This window comes from Anoplopoma fimbria, chromosome 17, assembly GCF_027596085.1.
Source record: "Anoplopoma fimbria isolate UVic2021 breed Golden Eagle Sablefish chromosome 17, Afim_UVic_2022, whole genome shotgun sequence".
In the NCBI taxonomy this organism is placed as follows: Eukaryota; Metazoa; Chordata; class Actinopteri; order Perciformes; family Anoplopomatidae; genus Anoplopoma; species Anoplopoma fimbria.
Window position 1 is genome coordinate 5,533,016 of NC_072465.1, and position 23,438 is coordinate 5,556,453.

Here is a 23,438-nt window from a genome sequence, read left to right on the forward strand (position 1 = left end):
TGTTTGTTCAAGGTTGTCGAGCATCATTATTGAAAATGTTGGAAATCTGGGGGAGAATTAGGCTGGTTGGGGTTCATGGGAGGCACAGCACATCACAGACTTTGGAATTTTACATGACATGACTAAAGACAATGTACTTTATCTCTGATTTTCCTTTCTGTGAAGGGAGGAGAGCCAAAGGGTAGTTGATGTGATCCTGTCACGTCGGGAGGACTTTCGGGTGTTTGACACCTTCATCTCAGAGTATGATCGCAGCATGTCTTTACTGGAGGAGAGCTGCAGAGACAACCTGGCTTTCGCCAACATCGTCAAGAAATTTGAGGTAAAACACTGAGCAGTCAGACAACAACCTAACAGACAAGGGCAGTTAGTCTTTGTGTCCGTCCTGGTGTTGTTATGTTTTATTATTTAGCATACTGAACTTGGGTACGGAGCTCAGCTCAACAACATAAGATCCCCCCTTCAAAGGGTAACTGGAAGAAGTATTTTGACAGTCACATATTCAAATCTCGGCTTCAGTTTCTCTGTTTGTGGAGGGAAAGTTAAGCCTGGTGTTTGTTTCCAGGGAGCACTCACTCAGCAACACGCAACTTAGATTTTGTCACCGACCTTCCACGGGGTTATAATGGCCTTTCCAAAAACCCCTCAATCCCGCTCCTCTACACAGGATTGACCTTTCCACTGTCATGCTCGCATATTTTAACCCACTCAACACCAAATACTCATTCTTTGTCCAGCGTGGATCTCTTCATCCCTTTTACTCCCTGGAGAGCAGTGAAGTGGGATTTCAGTGAGGGGATCAAAATTCACAAAAAAAGCTCATTCTAAAGCCATCCACAGATTGTGTGCCTGGTCGACCTGAGTAACAATTTATTCTTATGTCAAATAGGAATGGGTATGGTCCAAGCAGGTAGCAATGCAATTTACTATTTCTTAACTAAGAGACAGGATATTAAGAGAGGCAATAGTTAAGACCACAGAGACACAGCAATAGATTTCTCATTTCCATGTGGCTGGGTCCTGTTCCAAGAATTGATTCCCAATTCACAGAGTTTAAAACCGCTGTGTAGCAGCACACAGGTCACCCTGAGTAAAGCAGTCTAGAAAGGCTAAGAAAGACTAAATTAAAGTTAACCAGGCTTCTGTTTATGTTAAACTTAAGGTTTCACAAAGCTACCTGCTCAGCTAGGCACCTTTCTCCCCAAATGTACGCATTACCAGTTTCACGCTTCACTGTGAGTCGCTGACACAATGGTTCCAGGCATTTCTAGTTTGATAAGTAAAGCCATCGGACAAGGCACCAACTGTCTCCGCTCATGAATATTCAGATGCAGCTGCCCCTTCCCAGCAAAACTTTGACTCAGCCAGACTTTAGTGGAGCTAATGTAAATAGGAGGGAGTGGAGGTGAGAGATGGAGACTCTAAACCGTCACACTGACCTTTAGTATCTTACAAACACCTGAACAAAGTCAGCTAATAATGTTGCCCTTGATAACCTCCATCAAAGTCAATAATTTGCCTCTCCATTTTAGCCTCATGAAGTTGGTTTAATATCTCTTTTCTCACACCATAAACCACTCATTTATATTTGGAGTAGCTATAAAAGGGTTGAATTGCAAAGAAGGATAAATGCATGAAAGGATATCATCTTGTTTAAGGACATAAGTTGATTTTTTTCCTCTGCAGAAAGGTTGTTCTGTTTTGTTCCTACTCCTCATTTGTGTCCATGTAAAGACTGCCATTCATCTTACACCTCTAAAATTAACACCCAGAGGCATATTCAATAACCTTTTCTCAGTCCGCTGGCAGATTCACCGCACCTGCCACTGCATACACACTGCAGATTGTATTTACGGTTTTCATATTGCATATAAGTGTATAATCTAAGGCCTGTACTCCCCAACCTCCCATACCAGGACATTGTGGTTGTATGATGGATGCTGCGTTGAATCAGAGCACTGCCTTGGGAATTGCAAGGTGTGTGTGACCCCACTGTAATGAGTGAGAAGGAGGGCCGAGGGAGAGCAAGGAGGATCATACGGGTCATGGGATACACTATATTTACTACTGTGAGGGACGGCAGTCATTTATCTGATGGCTGTGTGACGCCTCACAAGTTATTATACTTCATAGGAGTGGAAATACTAATTTGGCTGTTTTAATTAACTTATTGCAATGATTTTTGTCAATTCATCATCAATCACTCCCATTTCATCCTCTTCCTTTGTTACAAGACTTAAACCCTTAGCTCCCTCAACACGTCTCTCTCCTCTCCACCCTCCTGCTCCTCAGCAAGCCAGCAGTATAAGTGGTAGTAATTTCATTGTGGATGTGGTGATGACAGTGATGAAGTAGCCACAGACCCTGATCAGATCAGAGCTAGACCCTTACAGGCCTTAAAGCCTCCTCCCCACAGCCATTTGCTTGTTTACCGCACCGTCTACAAATATAGGCCAACAGAGTGCGATGTGTGTGTGTGTGTGTGTGTGTGTGTATGTCTTTTTGTGTGACAGTGTTTGCTCCTCGTTGTATTGGTGTCCGATCATGTTGCAGGGGCATGTGCATACACAAATGATTTGGAACTTTAAAAAAAAAAGAAAAAAAGAAATTATGTGCTTTGGAAATTTTCCAAAAGCACTTAATCTTGAGTTTATATTCATGCCATGGTCGGAGTTTGTGCAAAGTCCTGTGTGTTTTCTCCTGTGCAAGAGGCTGTGCAGCAGGTGGACGGAGAGCGATAGAGGGAGAGAGAAATGGAGTGAATTCCTTGTAAAGGCAGCTGGGCAATGAGGCAGACAGAAGCTAATTAGAGAAGCAGCCTCCTTTACAACTCCCCAATTAGATCAGTTGTGTATGTGTCTGTGTGTGTGTGTGTGTGTGTGTGTGTGTGTGTGTGTGTGTGTGTGTGTGTGTGTGTGTGTGTGTGTGTGTGTGTGGTGTGTGTGTTTGTGTGCAGGCAGAAAATCAGATGGCTGTGACAGAGTGTGAAAGATGTGTTTGTTTGTCCGTGCATGTGTGTGTGTGTGTGTGTGTGTGTGTATGTGTGTGTTTATCTCCCGGCACGAGGCATCACACTCTCCCTCTTTTCTCCTCCTCCATTTGGCTCGCTCACCCAAACAAACCACACGCTAATTACCATCTCTGGAAAGCCACTTCCTCTGAACAAGTGTCAATTGGATGACAATTTACAAGCGACACTTGAGGAGAGCAGGAAGTGCTGAAGCAAGGCGGGTTTAATAATGGAGAGCTGGTTATTATTGTTCTCCATGCATCATGCGGTGATCAGGAGAGAGGAGGAGGGGGGCGGAGAGGAAAAGTGAGAGAAACTCAAACAGAGGCTGTTGCTGAGGACCGAAGTCAAAGGATAAAAGGATGATGAGGCGGAAAAAGAAATAAAATGAGTATTCACGAGAGCCTGCTCATTAAAAGAAGCTCTTGGTTTTTCTTTGCCTCCTGCACTCCAGATTGTGATAATGAAGACAAAGAGTGGTGTGTTTTCCACTCGCCTCCCATCCCTCCCCTTTAGAGGCCAAGTCAGTGTTATCTCATCGCCAGCCCAAGGTCTGTGTGTGTATGTGTCTGTGTCTGTTTGTGTGCAGGGACGCATCATCAATAATATATTGTATGTGTTTGTGAATGGGTCCAGTGTGTGTCTTCTTGGGCTCTTGTGTGTGTGCAGTGTGTGCAGTGTAAATAAGATGAAGAAGCTGTTTCCCGCAGGGTGCTATCTGTGCCTCTCTAATGAAGGTAGGACTTCATTGGATTAGAAAAGACAGCGTGTGCATGTGTGTGTGTGTGTGTGTGTGTGTGTGTGTGTGTGTGTGTGTGTGTGTGTGTGTGTGTGTGTGTGTGTGTGTGTGTGTGTGTGTGTGTGTGTGTGTGTGTGCGCGCCCTGTCCCCCACTGCTCCTCCACCGCCCAGGGCATAAATACCTGTCAGAGACAATTAGATCCTGATTGATTTTCTAAAGCTCTCTTTGATTGAGCCCATTTCTATCCCCTTTCACCTGCAAATGACTTCTCTGAGAAGAAGAATGGGAGTTGTTCAGGTATTTTTTTGTGTGTTGGAAAGATGCATGAAGGTCAGCCAAACCAATAGTGTCCCCATGGTCACTTGTGACCTTGACTTGCAGCAGCGTATCATAGAGGTTACCTTCACAGAGCTGTGGTTTTCAGGGTGCAGCTCAGGGACGCCCCAAGGTCCTCGGATGGAACACCAAAATGAACGAGATTGTTTTATTTCACCATAATTTTATTTAGCAGAAATGATCAGATGACAGTTGTGTATTCAGTTAAACAAAATCAATAACTGACCACTTATAAAAACCCTTTTTTATATAGGATACAATGTGTCATGCTCAAGCATAGAATCTGGGTCTTTACTGTATCTGTCAGACATTTCGTCTGTTTTTGATATCTGTATATTTACCTCAATTTCTTTGTGTGTGCGCAGAAAAAACCCCCAGAGGAAGCTGAAGTCCCACTGAAACACCAGCTGCTGCAGGTTATTGTGAGAGTGCTTCAATATCGAATGCTTCTCACAGGTAACACACAAACACATGCACACACATAATAATCGCTGTTTCTGATTTCATATTAATCTGTTGTTTACTGTGTTTTACCACTGATTTTATATGATGTAAGAAAAATGTATTATTATTATTATTATTATTATTATTATTATTAATCTTTAAAGCAAGCCTGTGTCATTTTCTGCTCAATAATGGACATTGAGGCCAATAGATGCAATTCTAGGATAATAATAACTGCTAAAACTCAATACAACAGTAGCACATGAAGATAATAGTGAACTATTTTAATAATTCAGAATTCTGTTGGTAATTTTAACTTTTTTAACTTTTAACTTGAACAAGAACGAGAGAGTACATCCCCGTAGTATAGCTAACATACTGCACTTAGGATCGGTTTTAAAGTTATTTTACTTGTGGTAGCACCTTTTTTTTAATGTATGCGCCAAAACAAAGGAATTATCTACCCAAGGTTTTAGGAAATGCAAGCTGTATGAACATAGACATGTACTTTTACAGACAGTTATAAAATGTTCTCCATTTTTCTTAGTAGGCGTCACATTGCATTTAAATGGTATTTTCATGTCTTGAATATGTGTGTTCTCTAGATTACCTGAACAACCTCTCTCCTGATTCGAAAGAATACGAGGACACGCAAGGTAAAAACTTCAGAATATATCCAGATATTAGTAACCAGAACCATAATGCTGATGTTTTGTAAGTAGTCAAAGACATAATGACACACACACATACGCACTGCAGGTGCTCTGTAGTATCAGGCCCTATTTGTTGAGTCACAGTCACTGAGTGTGTCTGAATTGAATTGGGCTGTGCATAAATCTCTCTCTTTCTCTCTCTGTTTGTGTTGCAGCTGCCTTGGTGATCGTGTCCGAGGTGGCGGACCTGGCCAATGACAACCTGAAACAGGGGGTGAGTTTACTTTGGATACGCTCCATGTGTTTAGAACATTCAGACTGTTTAGCTCCTGTTGGGTTTGATATATTCACAGCCCAGCGTGTCGTTCTAGAGCCACCTCTTTATATTCGGCCCGGTAATGAAAGAGCAATTTTCGGATGGAGATCCAAGCGTGAAGAAGTTAGACAGCTGAGCTTCTGCTGTGTATGAATCCCTCTTCTAAATGACTCGCTGGAGTGAAGGAGAGGTCTATTCCTCTTTGGCGGCGGCCTCTGCAGCTCGTTGATTAACGCGAGGAGTGAGGAAAGATGATGTCATCAGAAAGTCCCAGGTGTATCATTACAAAGGGAGCAGTGTAAGGGTGGACATGACTTATTCTCCCCTTCAAACATGAGCCTGTTCATGGAGATAATTTACAAACCCCCCCACTGCCACTGTTTTTCTCACCTCTCACTGTCAAGACTCCCGTTGGCTCCCCTCTTCTGTTTATCACACTCTCTTTTTTTTCTTCTTCTATGCACATGCAGCGACACACACGCACAAGCTGACAGACAGTGGAAACACAGGCTCCCTCTATCTCTCTCCCTCCGCCCGTTCAGTTTTCAGTATCACATCCCTTTCCGCCTCCCTCCCTTTCATTCACGAACAAACAGGGACCGTTTCATTCTTTGTCTCCTCTTCTGTCCATCACTGGATAATCTCCCTCCATCTCCATGCTCTCTCTGCTCCCTCAGGAGAACTTGCTGCGTCTGGTCCACATAGAGTACAGCGTGAAGGGCAAGAGGGATCTTCTGAAGCCCGGAAGGGTGAGCACCATGTGGCCAGTGTTACTGTCTCACTCGCAAAACACACATTGTACTATGCTGAAGATTATTTGGAGGCCTTCACAGGGTCTAAAACATTGTGGATGTAAGCTGCAATTTGACAAACATGCTTTTCTTGTACTTTTTCTTTGTGCATTTTATTTCTTTTGGCAGATGTTTGTCAAAGAAGGCACTCTCATGAAGGTCTCGAGGAAAAGCAGGCAGCCGCGACACCTGTTTCTGGTAATATTCTTCCCAGATAACTCTGTCAGACACATTATTAGACTGTGTTAGCTAGCGTTTAAGACTTTACATTTTTTTTCACCTTCTGTTCCCTCCAAAATAATTGTTCAAGATTTTTAGGAAATATGTTTATTAGCTCTCTGCGGTTAAAAATGAGCCAACAGCAAACAGTCGATTAGCTTTGCTTAGCATAAAGACTGTAAGCTGAGGGAAACAGCTAGCCTGGCTCTGTCCAAAGAGCACCTCTAATGTTCAATAATCGCAGTTTATTTCATTTATGTTAAAATTACAATTTGTGTTTTTGGAAGGGGTTATGTTCCTGGATTTTTCTTGGCCAGGTGCAGTGACTCCCTGGAGTCTGTAGTTCCACCTCACGTTTTTGTACAATTTATTCAAACGAGATTTAACATTTTAATTAGTGAACTTCAGAGGTGTTTTTCACCTTTGGATAGGCCAGGCTAAATGTTTCCCCTGTTTCCAGTCTAAAAGCGAACCACCGTCTGACTGTAGCCTCAAATTGAACAGACAAATATAAGAGGAACATCAATCTTCTCATCTAAATCTCTGCAAGAAAGTGAAGAAGCACATTTCAGAAAATTGCCACACTGTTTCTTGTAGGTTGTTAAATCATTCAATGTCTTACAGTATATTCTGTATTAGCTTGTTCCATCTCTTCATTGGGGCTACAAGGCTTTTGTTTTGTTTTTTATAACCACGTTCCCAAAATTCAACCTCACATATTTGGTATCTATGGACACTTTGGGATTTCTGCTAGAGATTAAGATAAAATGATGTGGGATTTAACAATATTTGGATGAACACCATGAGTGTGTCATGACAAAGGGGTAAACAGTTGTTACATCAGTGCACAACAGTAGAAAACACCAGCCCTATTAGTGAAGCAAACACACAGCTAGCGTGGTCTATGAAGATATGGGGGAATGTTGGGTGGAGGTCGGTCTGTGAGGCAGGTTAGGTTGGGAGAGGGGGGGAGGCCAAGGCTGTGAGCGCTCCACTTGGCACCACACCCATCCAGAGAGGGCCTCCCTCTCCGCTCCTCTCCTCTCCTCCCGTCTCAGGACTTGTTTTCCAGGGCCCCACTTCCTTACAGGATGTTTGGTGTGGGTCACTGGATGCTGGCTTCCTGTGTATTGGGAGGGGACTGACAGCAAAGTGAAGGCCAGACACCCTGTAGAATGCAGGGAGGAGGAGGTGGAGGACGGGGGTGGCGGTGGTGCTACACAAACACATAGCGTGAAATAGAGAAGCCCACTCTATTGTTCCATCTGCAATCAGTGATGTGTCATGTTATGAATTATGCTGGAGCTACATTTTCGCAGGAGCAGCATTTACGATTTTGGCTTTTTCTAGCTCATCCAAATAGAATATAACGTGAAGATATAGATTTATGTATCTCTTTTTTTTTTTTATCTCCAAACAGAATTGCAGTTGAGCGATAACTAAAAAGGGTTGGTGGTTGATACTTGTAGACTTTTAGGGTTATAAAGCCATTTGCTTCCTTGAAGTTGACGGCTTCAGTGGGTCAGGTGTTATTTATGGGCTCTTAAGGAAAGAGAATCCAGACAACAGTGGAGATGAAAGCCATCACTCACCTAAGCGACAGAGAGAAGCTGCGGCCATGTCACAAGCCTGGGCTCGGAGTAGAAAGAGAAGCGAGGTGAATGAGTGAGGGAAGGGATTAGAGGTAGGATGGAGGTAAAGTATGAGTGAAAGAGGCAGGTGAAGCAGGTTAAGGCTTAGAGTATGAGATGAAATTCAGCGGTTAAATTAAATGTCTTAGTTGCCAAGGGGTCAAGTAGGTGCATGTTGTGTCTCATCTGGGAAAGTCGTTTCTGAAGTATTTTAACTTGGCACTTGTTTGGGTTTCTGTGGAAAGAATCTCTGTGTAAATCGGCGGCGCAGGGTGGAGCAGACGAAACTGTGGTGGCTGCAGCCCAGAGGTCGCAGGCAGGGCCCGGGCACACACACTGTTTAGTCTCCAGCCAGCCATGCTGCCGAACCCATAACTGCGTCCGTTTGTGTTGTTGTTGTCGCTGTTGTTGTGGTGAAGGTGGCCGGTCACACCCAATCCTGGTTCTGAGGGAGGGCGAGGAGAGGCCTGGAACCCGGAGCAGGGTGGAGAATTCCTGGATGCTGCCTTTACGGCCCCAGCGGATGTTTAGAGCACACATTAGGTGTGACCAATGATGTCATCTCTTTTGTCTGGGAAGAAATGAAATGCCTCACATAACACAATGGACTTCTCAGTGTGTTCAGGCAATCACAATACTTTCGGTCTGACAAGCAAATAAACACCTATTTAGTTCATGGGAATGTTGCACTGAAGGGTTGCACAGACATGTGTGAATGCTGTGAAAGGAAACATGATCTCAGTAGTTGGGCCCAGAAAAGTTGCTTTTAAGAAAGAAAGAATAAACGAAGAGGTGTTTGCTGTATTGTATATATTTATCTCAAGGTAACACCTCCGCCTTGTGGTAATTTGGGGGTATTACAATCTGAATAACTGGGAAACGAAAGTTTCACTCATATTTGTAACTTAGATTTTACAATCTCATTTATCTGCTACATTCTTTTAACTACCTTGAAATCTTTCCTCTTTCTACATTTATCAGATGAACGATATAATGCTGTACACCTACCCTCAGCAGGATGGGAAATACAGGCTTAAGAACACACTATCTCTGTCTGGGATGAAGGTACATTCATTTATCTCTTCTCTGACAATCTCCAACGTCATCTATGTTCATTGCCTGACCTGTGATGTCATTTTGCCCCTCATACAGGTGAGCAAACCTGTTCTAGACGACGTGCTGAACTGCCTTAAGATTGAGGTGTCTGACATCACTATAACACTCTCAGCAAGGTGAGCATCTGAAGCCAAAAACTTTGAACGTGTGTGAATTTGTTAATGACTCGCCCGGGACTCCTTTTTCTCCAGTCCAAAGCCTTCCAGATCAGGTGTGATTGTTTGTCTGCTTCTGTCTTCAGCTCAGTCGGAGAGAGGGAGGACTGGTTCCACACGCTGAGTCGAGCCATAGCAGACCATGCTGCAGGACTCTGTACGTTTGGTGGGCCCTGCAGTGAGGTAAGAGAAGTTAAGAAATGCTGTTTGGTGAAGCTAAAGCCATTTTTGATATGGGTTGGTTCTTAAAAGATTACTTTTGAAATGATTTCCGCAAAAATGTAGTTATATTGCTTTATCTAAGTGCAATACAGTTTTTCTAATTGACACAAAAACTGGTTTTCATCTATATAATATTCAAAACTAGAAGCGTGTGTGTGTGTGTTGTTTGCTAAACACTGCCATCAAAATACCATCCTAAATCACCAATTGTGTACACCCAGAATGCACCTGTGAAAACATCCGTAGTCAATTATGTCACTTAGAAATCAGCGCTTGAACACTTTAATGGTATTCAGGTTTGCTCTTTGGTGTGCACAATAATGGAGGCCAATATTTTGTTACAGTACAATACAGTGACTAGGTTCCTGTCAACTTCAGTTTAAGTAATTGTTTCTGATACAATTGTCTTTGTTTCCCTATTGCATTTATGTTCATAGTCTATATTTACAGAATACTACATATGAAAATGCCAAAGACTCTAGATAATAATAATATTTCATGCTTAGCACATTGTTGTGCAGGAGGTTGTTGTTTAGAGGAGTTTATATAGTTTTGAATTAAGTGTTTAACTTCTACACGAGTTGTAAAATATATAATTATTCTGTGCATATGTTTATGGTTTTGACATAGAAGGCCCTAGTTTCAGAAATTGTGTTTTAGCAATTGCAGAAAAACTGTAATTAGGTGTGTTTTACATATATTGTCTGCTTATAAAATCGCAACATCATTAGATGAGGCAACATCTAATACGTTATATGTTTCCACAGGCCCGTGAGAAGTTGTGGATGGCCCTGGGTGAGGCTGCCCCCGTACTGGTGCCAGTTTCTCATGTGATGATGTGCATGAACTGTACCTCTGACTTCAGCCTCACGCTGAGACGACACCACTGCAACGCATGCGGCAAGGTCAGATACCTAGAACTGCAAAAACTATTTTGACTCTCTTGTGTTTCACTGTGTAGTGTGTAGTTGTAGGAGATTACTGACCTGGACTAGATGTAGAAAGGAAAGGAAGAAAGAAACTGCTATGTATCCAAAAAACCCATGATCCTTGGTTCCTTTAAATAGACTTTTAATTATTCAGTGAGAGTATTAATTGCTTTTGGTTGCAAATCTTTGAATCTTGTGTCTGTGAGCAGGTGGTGTGTCGTGCTTGTTCCAGGAACAGATACCCGCTGAAGTACCTCAAAGACAGGGTGGCCAAAGTGTGCGACCACTGCTATGCCGAGCTCAGGAAAAGAGGTGACTCTCAGCTTTTCTTTTCTTTCATTTGTGGTAGGGCCCGCCGGGTTTGGCAATACAGCAGAAAGAAAAACATCTTGGTATGACTCTTCCTCCTTGATATGGTATTAATTGTATGTGTGTGTGTGTGTGTGTGTGTAGTGGGCAGCGTGTCGGGGGCGTGCGGTAACTCCAGCCCTCGGACTCACCGGGCCAGCCGTCCCCTCTCTGCTGTCTTCCAGAGTCTGCAGCCCCCGAGTTTGTGGAAGAGCAGGAAGAGCACCTCCTCTCTCAACCAGGTGACCTACACTAGTCATCTGATTTGAGCATCGCACATAAAATTCACTAACTCAGGTTCTACAGTACAGTACAGGGACAGAAGTTGAGGACTTACAGGTTTGACTTGAGTGTTTTGTTGGTCTGTAAACATGTTCACTTTCAACATAACTGTCTCCTGCATTAATTAATTCAATCAGTTTCTTTGGGTAAGTCAATGTTCCTTCAGGGCCGATGATCCACAAACTGTGTGTATGGCCTTTAATTATGTATCCTGAAGTGTCAAAATCTCGTTCCCTGACCGGGAATCGAACCCGGGCCGCGGCGGTGAGAGCGCCGAATCCTAACCACTAGACCACCAGGGACCTGATCGGGAACTATTAGGCTTGTCTACTGGAATCCATTTCACGTATGATAATTGATCTGCTTCAGGTGCTGATGTTTAGAGCAAAACAGCGACCAGAAGAGTTAACTATCTTCCTCTAGAGCAGGGGTCTCAAACTCAATTGCCTTGAGGGCCAAAATTTAAAACTCGGACAACGTCGAGTGCCAAACAGGGTCAACATTTTATAAAACAGGATAAAAAGAATTTGGGGTACATTGCAAAAGAAAACATATTTAAGTGAGCTACAAATGTATTCTCTGCACATGTGCCAGAGCCAGATGTTTGGCATCAATTTCGGAGCTGCAAAGTCGGCATATCGCCGAGTGAGTGCGCCCAGTGTATCAGCAAATTGCGCAGTCGGGAACACAGCGGTGGAGACGTGTTTTGTCAGTGTTTGGCAACACGGAAAGTGACCCAAGTTTCCTTGCTGCATCTGAGTCTGCCATAGATGCAGCTTGGCTTGGAAAGCTCTCACTGCGTCATACATGGCAGTGATCACACGTGCCCTCCCTGAAGCTGGAGGTTTAGCGCAGTGAGGCCAGTTTAAATTCTTCCTCAAATATGTAATTTCCCGTGGTTGTGCCATGCAAAAAGTTCCTCTGTAACGCATTAACTCGAGTCCACTCCACGTATGAAGATTGACAGCTGTGCAGTATCAGTCACGTCTGTTATGATGCACATGATATTTTCTCGCGGGCCGGTTATAGTTGTTCCGCGGGCCAGATGTGGACCGCTGGCCTTGAGTTTGACATGTGTGCTCTAGACCCTTCATTTTTATCTTCAAAGGTTGGACAAATAAAACAGTATAGTAATGTAATACTGCACCTGCAACAAAAACTACATGTGACATCCTTGTTGTCAATTCTGGTTGACACAGTCAGAAAAAAAGTGGAGATGGTTATTTTGTTGTTTGTGGTTTTGTTTTGCTGGGTTACATTTTATTGCAAAAGGTTTTGATTATATTATCCAGTCCCTCTGTCTGTGTATCTGCATTCATTGAGTCTCTTGTGTGTCTAATGTGTCATGCATTTCATCAGGTGTCGCTTACGGTGGAGGGATCCACCATGAGCGGCAGCCTGCAGCGCCGGAAGAAGAGCAAGAGGAAGTGGAAGCGGCTGTGGTTCATCCTCAAAGACAAGGTGCTCTACACCTTCACAGCCCGTGAGGTGAGGGGGCACAGAGTCTCCCGCACCAGCCCCAAAAACACTCGCACACTCTATCGATCACTCAACCACAGAGGCATTTCCTCTCAACCTTTGTCTAACCATTTTCTTCTTCACATCTGGCCAATGCAGCGCAGAATTATTTAACACTTACATTGCCACTGTTCAACCTTTTCCTTCAGGGCAGAACACTTCATTTGATTAATGAAGGGACTCTCTGTGCGCTCTCTGTTTCTCTGACATCTGGGTGTTGCACTGCTTTTGTCTTTCTTGAAGCATGACATTCTTGTTATTCTCATATTGCTGCTGACAGTGAAATTGGTGGTTTTAACTTGTATATCTGTTTAATGTCTTCACTCTGGTTCCTTCAGGATAAAGTGGCTTCAGAGAGTGTACCTTTGCAAGGCTTCACTGTCAAGCTAACAGAAAGGCCAGAGGGAGAGGAAAGCAATGTGTTCCATCTCTACCACAAGAAAACCCTATATTATACATTCAGGGCCGACGATCCACAAACTGCACGCAGGTGAGCATGTGTATATGGCGGTTAATTATGTATTGCAGCTGAAGTGTCAAAATCTCATTCCCTGACCGGGAATCGAACCAGGGCCGAATCCTAACCACTGGACCACCAGGGACCTGATCACAACTCAGTATGGGTAGCAAACCATCACTCAGGATGACCCATGTAGGTCATGTTATAGTTGGTTATAGTTTAAAGATCCTTTTTAAAGATGTGTAGTGGTTTTGTTGGACGTTCATATTTTAAAACGGATAGTCATGTAAATGATGAGGAAAAACTCTTCATAACAAAGTGAGTTATAGGCTTTTAATACTGTGTATTTAATTCCATATTAAACAATTCAATGTTGTATTTCCATTAAGTTTGGTTAGAGCAGCTTGATATTGGTCAAGGTCTACAAACACTGGATCCTTTTTTACAATGTAAACAGTAGTGTCTTTTTGTGAGACCCTCCATGCATAGTAAATGCAGTATTCAGGGACTAGATAAGGAACTCTGTCGTGTTAAATCAGTAGAGTGCCCATCAAAGTGTTCGTTGTCAAAAGGTCTCATGTTTCTTGTCTTTCAGATGGGTCAATGCCATGGAGGAGGCTACTGTTTTATAGCACCCGCTCAGTAAAATGAACACGCCCTGCTGTCTGTGACTGCTAGAACTCCTCTGTGGAGCACAACATAGCTACCTGCTGCTTCTGAACTCAGACCACCATCGAGAATTCATCACATGTGACCTGCTGTGTGGAATATTATGTGACAATTCAATCACCAGATAAGGCTGCCATCCAACTGTAGGACAGTAAAGGTGGGGGATGATGCTATCTGGGGAGTGAAAAGTGGAAACTTCTTGTAGGAGAACGATCTAACATATGAAACCTTTACGGGTTGCAGTGCGCTGGTCTGCAGGAAAATGTTACATCTTTCATTTTATATATGTGAAACATTAACAGCCATTGTTCTGTCAAAGGTATAACATCACAAACAAACTTTGCTTTGAAGTAGTATTTGCAGCCATTAAAAAAAAAAAAAATTGGTCACCTTTTTAGAAATTTGGTATTCTGAATATATAATATATCATATTGCAGATATGAAGTGAATTATAGGGTTTGTTTGTATAGAAATGCTGTTACATGATGTTCTGAGTAAGAGGTCATTTTAATCATCCCAGTGAGTGTACATTAAATTTGTTGTGAAGTTTTACATAATGTTACTATTATATTGAATCTACAAAGCTATGGAATGACCCTCGGCATGACTCGACAGTATTTCTAAGGATGAACACTTTCAAAGATACTCTCTGTTTGACTCAGTAGGTTTAAAAAAAAAAAAAGTCATACAGTTCTTAAGTGCCAATTGATTTCTTCCAGTTGAATGCAGTACAATTTGCAAATTGATGATGAATGTGCCTGAAATGAAATTGTACCCCTTTTTTCGTCTTTATATTATCAAAGTACTGTACTACTGTCTTGTCTCCAGAAGAGACCTTGATAACATTAGCTTTTTATCTACTCGCATATACTTAAAACCTCTAGTATTTTGAACAGTTCAGTTACAGTCCAGTAACATAAGAAAATACTTTTGTGCCATTTATATTTCTGCTCTTTTCATGCTGTATATACACTGCTGGAATAAATCCCACTTGGAATAAATGGAAAACACATCGTCATACTACCTATGAACTGCCAGTGTTAAGAGTCTCCATGTCTTCAGCAGTAGTGTTACACTGAAGTTTCACTCTTCTAAACTGCTTAACATAACCATAGATTTTCTTAAATAACCTACCTAAAGGCTTTTTTCAACTCCATTCGGACGTCGACTTTACTACATGTGATCTTTCAACTGTCAAACTAAATTATTTCTAAAGCACACATATGTTCATCAAGTACTGTTTGGCTTTTCTACCTGTTTCTTATTTCTATAATGGACTGTACCTCTTGCATATATTGCTTTGTAAATGTTTGTGTATATAGATACATATAGAAATAAACTCCTTTAAAAAGTGTACTTGACGTGCTTTCACATTGCTGTGCTTCCTGTTCTTGCAATTGAAGCTGTTTCTTTATTATCCGTTACAGAACATAAACTGAGTGGAAAACAATAACATGAACATCTGTACAATGATACAGCAGCCCCAGTATACGTCCCCTTTTTAAAGTGCAGTGTTCCTTTTTTTGACGAGAAAAGGTCAGATTAAAGGCAGTAATTTGAATAAACAAGATTGCATTTTACAAGTCAGTCTTTCTCATCAACCCTTATATCTATATTTTATTACAATAAAACACAATTTAGTATAAAAACACTATATACAGTCATTCAAACAAGTGTCTGACTCTATCTCAGCAGCTATAATTATGAGCCTGACAACAGCAGTACTTACGGAAGGGTTGATGCTATGCATTGTATTTATTTGTACAGGTGTTTGTGTTGCTGTAAGTGATGCATTCTGGGATGACGCTGAAATAAGAACATGCTGTACCTGTTTGTGTGCATTGTTTGTGTCATTAGCTCACATATTAGTTCAATGTATTTTTTCTCCAGCAGAGGGGAACAGTACTTCATGCCGTTTACTATTCCTAGTCCTACTAATCCAACTACTGCTAGTTATTTAGGCAGCACTGTTTTCTATCATTAATGGAAAATCAATAGAAACTTCAATTATCATTGTTGTTATGGAAACATGCATAGCTTTAGACAGTATAGGAAGGGAAACGAGAGAGATTATATTTGTCAAGTCATTTAAACCTAATGCTGGATCAGAATTCAACCAGATCTCATTCCATTAAATTTCACTACAGTGATTTGAGGTATTATTAAGGTGACATATTTGTATTGCCCAGAGGGATAATTACTGGGAACTGTTGCCTTAATGCTGATATAATTTGGCCAAATATAAAACACACATTCCCATCCTCTTCCAGTAGAGACCATAATGAGCCCCTCAGACTGCTGGGTAATATGAGCAACCTCAGATAAGTTATACCAAAGGCTTCCACCAAGTCACACAATGACGGTATGCGACTAAGAAAGCAGCGCTAGCATGTGTTAGCATGTGTGTATGGCTTTTAGTTGTGTATTGCAGCTGAAGTGTCAAAATCTCGTTCCCTGACCGGGAATCGAACCCGGGCCGCGGCGGTGAGAGCGCCGAATCCTAACCACTAGACCACCAGGGAGCTGATCGCAAATCAGTACGGTTAGCAAACAATCACTCAGGATGACCCATGTATGTCATGTTATAGTTAGTTATAGTTTAAAGATCCTTTTTAAAGATGTGTAGTGATTTGTGTGGAAGGAATCCAACGTGTTTAAATTCTCATGTTGGGGAACAAGATTTATGTAACATATGAAACCTATGTACGAAGTGCACTTTACGGGTTGCAGGAGAATGTTACATCTTTCATTTTTATATGTGAAACAGTAACAGCCATTGTTCTGTGATGGGTATAACACCACAAACAAACTTTGTATTGAAGTAGTATTTGCAGCCAGTAAAAAAAACCATATTGGTCACCTTTTTAGAAAATTGGTATTCTGAATATATATCATGAAATACACACTGCCGATATCAAGTGAATTATAGGGTTTGTTTGTAAAGAAATGCTGTTACATCATGTTATGAGTAAGAGGTCATTTTAATCACCCCAGTGCGTGTACATTGCATTTGTAGTGAAGTTTTACATATTGAATCTACATTACATTACATTACATTACAGTCATTTAGCTACAAAGCTATGGAATGACCCTCGGCATGACCCGACAGAATTTCTAAGGATGAACACTTTCAAAGATACTTTCTATTTGACTCAGTAGGTTTTTGAAGGTTGTTTTTTTTCTGGGAACTGTTGCCTTGATGTTGATTTAATTTGGCCAAATATAAAACACACATTCCCATCCCATTCCTGTAGAGACCATAATGAGCCCTTCTTTTCTCCAGGCTTTCACTTCCGAGCTCTGGTCAGACTGCTGGGTAATACAAGATTATATTTGGAGTAGTGTGGCGTCCCCTTTATGCTGCAAATCTTTTTAGACACACATACACACAATTAACACACATATGCATAAGATGACATTTCCGTTGATTTTCTTATATTACTGCTATTCATTTTCCTTGGAATGATGTTGGTGATTGTAAGGATGGCATATCGAGGTGCAATATCAGTGCAGATTTTGTTTAAGATTCAAACAACTCTACATTTTAATGTAATTTAATCTTCTAATTATTATTCATGAAAACAGTGGCATGGAGAAATATAAAAATGGGCAAACGGAACACCAAGCCTAATCTTTTACTCTGCAGGAAATGTGTCGGATTTCATTTTGGAAGTAGTTTGCAAGATTTCTGATCATTGTTGTACTTTTTGTGCTTTTTCTTTTCATTACTGTGATGACAAGGGGTTATTTTCAGCAACTATATGTATTATTTCAAAGGTCTATGATGCTTGACAAGATATATTATATTTGTCAAGTCATTTAAACCTAATGCTGGATCAGAATTCAACCAGATCTCAATCCATTAAATTTCACTACACTGATTTGAGGTCATATTAAGGTGACATATTTGTATTGCCCAGAGGGATCATTACTGGGAACCGTTACCTTGATGCTGATTTAATTTGGCCAAATATAAAACACACATTCCCATCCTCTTCCAGTTGAGACCATAATGAGCCCCTCAGACTGCTGGGTAATATGAGCAACCTCAGATAAGTGACTAAGTTATACCAAAGGCTTCCACTAAGTCACACAGAGACGGTATGCGACTAAGAAAGCAGCGCTAGCATGTGTTAGCATGTGTGTATGGCTTTTAGTTGTGTATTGCAGCTGAAGTGTCAAAATCTCGTTCCCTGACCGGGAATCGAACCCGGGCCGCGGCGGTGAGAGCGCCGAATCCTAACCACTAGACCACCAGGGAGCTGATTGCAAATCAGTACGGTTAGCAAACAATCACTCAGGATGACCCATGTATGTCATGTTATAGTTAGTTATAGTTTAAAGATCCTTTTTAAAGATGTGTAGTGGTTTGTGCAGAAGGCTGCCATCCAACGGTAGGACAGTAAAGGTGGGGGATGATGTTATGTGGAGAGGAAAAGTGGAAACCTCATGTTCGAGAACGATCTAAATATTTACGGGTTGCAGTGCACTGGTCTGCAGGAGAATGTTACATCTTTATATATGAAACAGTAACAGCCATTGTTCTGTGATGGGTATAACACCACAAACAAACTTTGCTTTGAAGTAGTATTTGCAGGCAGTAAAAAAAAAAAATATTGGTCACCTTTTTAGAAAATTGGTATTCTGAATATATATCATGAAATACATTGGAAACTGTTGCCTTAATGCTGATATAATTTGGCCAAATATACGCACATTCCCATCCCCTTCCAGTAGAGACCATAATGAGCCCCTCAGGCTGCTGGGTAATACGAGCAATCTCACATAAGTGACTAAGTTATACCAAAGGCTTCCACTAAGCTGAAACCACCAAGTCACACAGTGACGGTCTGCGACTAAGAAAGTAGCATTTGTGTATGACTTATAATTGTGTCAAAATCTCGTTCCCTGACCGGGAATCGAACCCGGGCCGCGGCGGTGAGAGCGCCGAATCCTAACCACTAGACCACCAGGGAGCTGCGTCGAATCCCGTAAGGATAGAAAACCACTTTTCAAACCTAATTTACAACGATACATTTATCTATACCTTAATTTGTCTCGGACGTCTCTTTTCTTCAGGTCCTAAAACACTATGAAATAATTCCATGGTGACATATCTGCAATTGAATTCCTCAGTATGTTTAACTTTTTATTCTATCTGTATTTGTGTTCTTTAAAAGCAAGATGCTTTGTCAAACATAATTTAATATATTTGTCATCCAGCAGAGGGCAACAGTACTTCATGCCGTTGACTATTCCTAGTCCTACTAATCCTACTAGTCCTAGTTATTTATCATATCGAGGTGCAATATCACAGATTGTGTTTAAGATTCAAACAACTCTACATCTCAATGTTATTTAAACTTCTATTCATGAAAACAGTGGCATGCAGAAATATAACATGGGCAAACTGAACACCAAGCCTAACCTTTTACTTTGCTGGAAATGTGTAGGATTTTATTTTGGAAGTTGTTTTCAAGTCTTTCAAAGGTCTATGATATATCTAATATAGTGATAACTATATATTATATATATATATTTATATATTATATATATATGTATATAATCTATTATATATAAACAAGTCATTTAAACCTAATGCTGGATCAGAATTCAACGAGATCTCATTCCATTAAATTTCACTACACTGATTGACCCAAGGGAGGCACTCTAATTTTAGGTCATATTAAGGTGACATATTTGTATTGCCCAGAGGGATCATATCATGAAATACATTGAACCGTTACCTTGATGCTGATTTAATTTGGCCAAATATAAAACACATTTCCCATCCTCTTCCAGTAGAGACATATATGAGCCCCTCAGACTGCTGGGTAATATGAGCAACCTCAGATAAGTGACTAAGTTATACCAAAGGCTTCCACTAAGCCAAACACAGACACAGACGGTATGCGACTAAGAAAGCAGCGCTAGCATTTTAACATGTGTATGACTTTTAATTGCAGCTGAAGTGTCAAAATCTCGTTCCCTGACCGGGAATCGAACCCGGGCCGCGGCGGTGAGAGCGCCGAATCCTAACCACTAGACCACCAGGGAGCTGATCGCAAATCAGTACGGTTAGCAAACAGTCACTCAGGATGACAATGTCATGTTATGTTAGTTTAAAAGATCCTTTTAAAGATGTGTAGTGGTTTGTGTAGAAGGCTGCCATCCAACGGTAGGACAGTAAAGGTGGGGGATGATGTTATGTGGAGAGGAAAAGTGGAAACCTCATGTTCGAGAACGATCTAACATATGAAACCTTTACGGGTTGCAGTGCACTGGTCTGCAGGAGAATGTTACATCTTTATATATGAAACAGTAACAGCCATTGTTCTGTGATGGGTATAACACCACAAACAAACTTTGCTTTGAAGTAGTATTTGCAGCCAGTAAAAAAATGGTATTCTGAATATATATCGTGAAATACACACTGCAGATTATAGGGTTTGTTTGTATAGACATGCTGTTAGATGATATAAGAGGTCATTTTAATCATCCCAGTGCGTGTACATTACATTTGTTGTGAAGTTTTACATAATGTTACTATTATATTGAATCTACAAAGCTATGGAATGACCCTCGGCATGACTCGACAGAATTTCTAAGGATGAACACTTTCAAAGATACTTTCTATTTGACTCAGGAGGTTTTTGAAGACAAGTCATACAGTTTACTGGGAACTGTTGCCTTGATGTTGATTTAATTTGGCCAAATATAAAACACACATTCCCATCCCCTTCCAGTAGAGACCATAATGAGCCCTTCTTTTCTCCAGGCTTTCACTTCCCAGCTCTGGTCAGACTGCTGGGTAATACGAGCAATCTCAGATAAGTGATTTAGTTATACAGAAGACTTCCGCTAAACTGAAACCACCAAGTCACACAGCGACGGACTGCGACCAAGAAAGCAGCGCTCGCATTAATATTTAAAGACAAAGAAACAGCACAAAACATTTGGGTCTGTTTCTTTTTCAACATCTGCAATATTAATGAGTGAGAGTTTGAACACAGCAGGCCCGATGTGATAGCTCACCAAAGAAAAGAAAAGGGATGTGGCTTTAATTAATTGGCCAGTCTTTTGAAACATTCAAAACTGGTATTTGATTTGCTCATTAATACTTTTAAAAGACTGTCTATTCTGATAATAACAAAGGAAGGATATGGAGTGGAGTGGAGTGTTTACTTTACACAAAGGTCAAAACCTAAAGATCATTTCCAATTAGATGAGTGAAGAGAAAGTGACTGCATGTCATACAGAAAGTAGGCAGAACAGAAAATAGGAAGATTGGGGTTGCTCTAGATACACGATCTCAGGAGAGTCAGTGACCCAATACTCACTTGAAGTACCAAAAGCGAGGGAGAAGTGAGAAAGGCACTGTGGAGAGTGTGGAAAGTTAAAGACACCTTGCTCCACTTCTCCTCTTGAGCATGAACTCCGTCACATGGGCTCTTACTCATGTAAAGGCATTCACAAAACCTTCCCCTCGGTAGCCAGGGAACCAGAGATGCACAAAGTGATTAGGTAACCGCCTGCTTGTATGAATCAATAGCCTTCAATTTCAGTAGTCTTGGCAAATTGTCAGAAAACGACCTCTTAAAATAGAAAAAGGACAGCTTCTCCTTGATCACAATCGAAAACTTTCAAATCCACATCCAAGAGGTCAAAAAGAAATTCAAGACAGAGGCCCCGTATTGCATTTCCAAAATCCTTTAATATGCAGTCACAAAAGTTCAGAAATCATCTGAGAGATCATTATGAGTGATCAATAGGAAAAGCAAAGAGGGTGTGGGATTGAATTCCCGATAAGACAGTAAGATACCTACTGTATGCTGGAATGTCAAAGGAGCCAGTCTTCCCAGGTTGAGTATGAACGACAGTATAAAATAAGAACATTAATGGACACAGCAGGATGTATTAAAGCCCTGCTGATATTTCAGCTCAGGGTGTTATCTGCACAGCATTTTAAAGCAGAGACAGCACAAACACTTGTAGATGTTCTTTTATCTCCACTCAAGAGGAAATTCACTTTGAGAGTGTCTAAAGGAAGAGAGTAAGGTTACGTTGCTTTTAGAGAGATAAGCCACCCTCCAGCTAAATGTAAGAAGACTGTTGAACATGTCTTTGTCTACAAACATGCAGTTATAAGCCTTGGAACATAAAAATGTAGTATAGGAAAGAGAAGGGGACTGTGAAAGGAAAGAAACTGAAAACAGCTGACGCGAGAGAAGGAAACGTAAATGAGGACAGATGGAGAAAGGCAGAGTTACTCCGTGGCATGTCTCTTGATGAAAGGACTATTTCTCTCCTTTTTTATAGATTGTTTTTTTTTTTCATCCCACCCTCCCTTTCTCTGTTCCTCTCATTACTCACTCTGATGTTTGCCCTGGCACTGCCGGGATGGCAGGAATGGGACTGTCTGGGTCCCCTGACCGGATACAGGTCTAATTCACAGGGAAAGTATCAAGCCAGTAGTTTCATACAGTTTGCTGTTACACTTCATGCTAACAGTGTTCTTACAGTGACATTACATAACCCACATTCTTTACAACAGTTAGTTTTTTTTCCCTTTCAAAGTGAACTAACTCAAGCTGGAATTCTTAGAGCAGACAACGATGCCAGGATTTAAACTTTAAAGCTGCATTGAGTAATTTGGCTTTTTCTGCGCACCCCGGTGTTAGCGAGAAATAATCTTTGCATCTGTCAGATGACGTGTGACACCAGAAAACTATGCATCCCTTTGTCCTACATTACCTCCTTCAGAAGGTGGTGATGGTGACAAATGTTTATTTTGCTTACTCATGTTACGGGGAAAGTCTTTCTTCCCTTATTTGATGAAGCTCCTGTTGAACCAGAATGCTGGGCAGGAAAGACTACACGGAGGGGTCACTCGAGTGCAAAGCCAGAGGCAGGTTTATATGATGGGAGTGGCAGGCAGGGGACACTGATGGAAAGTCTGCAATAGGTTTATTGAGGGGAATATTTCATTTACAACTACTGGTGATGCATGAGGTCATGGGTGAAGATAAGATAGTTTTGTAGGAAGTGAGGGTAATGGAAAAAGTCACACCTGGACTTGTTTTCCTGTCATGGGCCTATACGGTTTTTTTATGGATGTGTGTGTGTGTGTGTGTGTGTGTTAGATACTGGAAACCTTGCTAACATGGTACATTATGGTACACATGGTAATTAGTCTGGATTAAATCTTGAAATTACTAAACTGTAATAAATGCTTGACTGCAAATGTGTTTTCAGTTTTCAAAGCTCTGAGTGGTGGGAAATTGTCTTTGTAGTAAAAATCTATTGTCCTTCATTTGAGTTGTTGTCCCATGTGCCAAAAGCTTGTGGTGGGGATGACGTGACGAGTAACTCCAGAGTATTACTCAGTAATCTTTATCACCATTCAACACTGCCACCTATTCTGTACGTCATTGTTGTGTCCCTTTTTGGAGCTATAAATAGCTCTTTGGGAGTTGAGACAGGCCTTCTAAATTCACTGGCCCATTCTCTCTTACAGTCATCCAGTTTTGGTGGGTGGGGGCTGATGACTCAGCACCACATGGATCCCTCTGCTCTGCTTTGTGTGGAGGTGATGTGG

At 41.3% G+C, this 23,438-nt stretch overlaps 1 protein-coding gene and 5 non-coding genes across 7 annotated transcripts in view; 1 reads left to right on the plus strand and 5 right to left on the minus strand.

The window, feature by feature from the left end:
* The window catches only part of fgd5a (FYVE, RhoGEF and PH domain containing 5a), a 31,938-nt gene extending 16,744 nt beyond the window's left edge, over positions 1-15,194 (plus strand). The window contains exons 7-21 of one of the 2 annotated variants that reach the window (XM_054617044.1): positions 166-322; positions 4,453-4,543; positions 5,137-5,187; positions 5,400-5,458; positions 6,178-6,249; positions 6,421-6,489; positions 9,123-9,206; positions 9,294-9,373; positions 9,499-9,595; positions 10,402-10,539; positions 10,773-10,875; positions 11,017-11,153; positions 12,553-12,681; positions 13,050-13,201; positions 13,767-15,194. In XM_054617044.1, the coding sequence (XP_054473019.1) occupies positions 166-322; positions 4,453-4,543; positions 5,137-5,187; positions 5,400-5,458; positions 6,178-6,249; positions 6,421-6,489; positions 9,123-9,206; positions 9,294-9,373; positions 9,499-9,595; positions 10,402-10,539; positions 10,773-10,875; positions 11,017-11,153; positions 12,553-12,681; positions 13,050-13,201; positions 13,767-13,803 (1,456 nt within the window). In that variant the 3' untranslated portion in view covers positions 13,804-15,194. The remainder of the gene's footprint in view (positions 1-165; positions 323-4,452; positions 4,544-5,136; positions 5,188-5,399; positions 5,459-6,177; positions 6,250-6,420; positions 6,490-9,122; positions 9,207-9,293; positions 9,374-9,498; positions 9,596-10,401; positions 10,540-10,772; positions 10,876-11,016; positions 11,154-12,552; positions 12,682-13,049; positions 13,202-13,766) is intronic. The other variant, XM_054617045.1, reaches the window with a different exon arrangement.
* Positions 11,424-11,495, minus strand: trnae-cuc (transfer RNA glutamic acid (anticodon CUC)). The gene has a single exon. It is a non-coding gene; the product is annotated as a tRNA-Glu (tRNA).
* A 1,096-nt stretch (positions 15,195-16,290) lies between the features above and the next one.
* On the minus strand, positions 16,291-16,362 carry trnae-cuc (transfer RNA glutamic acid (anticodon CUC)). Its single transcript has one exon. It is a non-coding gene; the product is annotated as a tRNA-Glu (tRNA).
* Positions 16,363-18,029: 1,667 nt separating this feature from the next.
* Positions 18,030-18,101, minus strand: trnae-cuc (transfer RNA glutamic acid (anticodon CUC)). The gene has a single exon. It is a non-coding gene; the product is annotated as a tRNA-Glu (tRNA).
* A 643-nt stretch (positions 18,102-18,744) lies between these two features.
* Positions 18,745-18,816, minus strand: trnae-cuc (transfer RNA glutamic acid (anticodon CUC)). Its single transcript has one exon. It is a non-coding gene; the product is annotated as a tRNA-Glu (tRNA).
* Positions 18,817-19,825: 1,009 nt separating this feature from the next.
* trnae-cuc (transfer RNA glutamic acid (anticodon CUC)) lies at positions 19,826-19,897 on the minus strand. Its single transcript has one exon. It is a non-coding gene; the product is annotated as a tRNA-Glu (tRNA).
* Between the last annotated feature and the right edge of the window lie 3,541 nt (positions 19,898-23,438).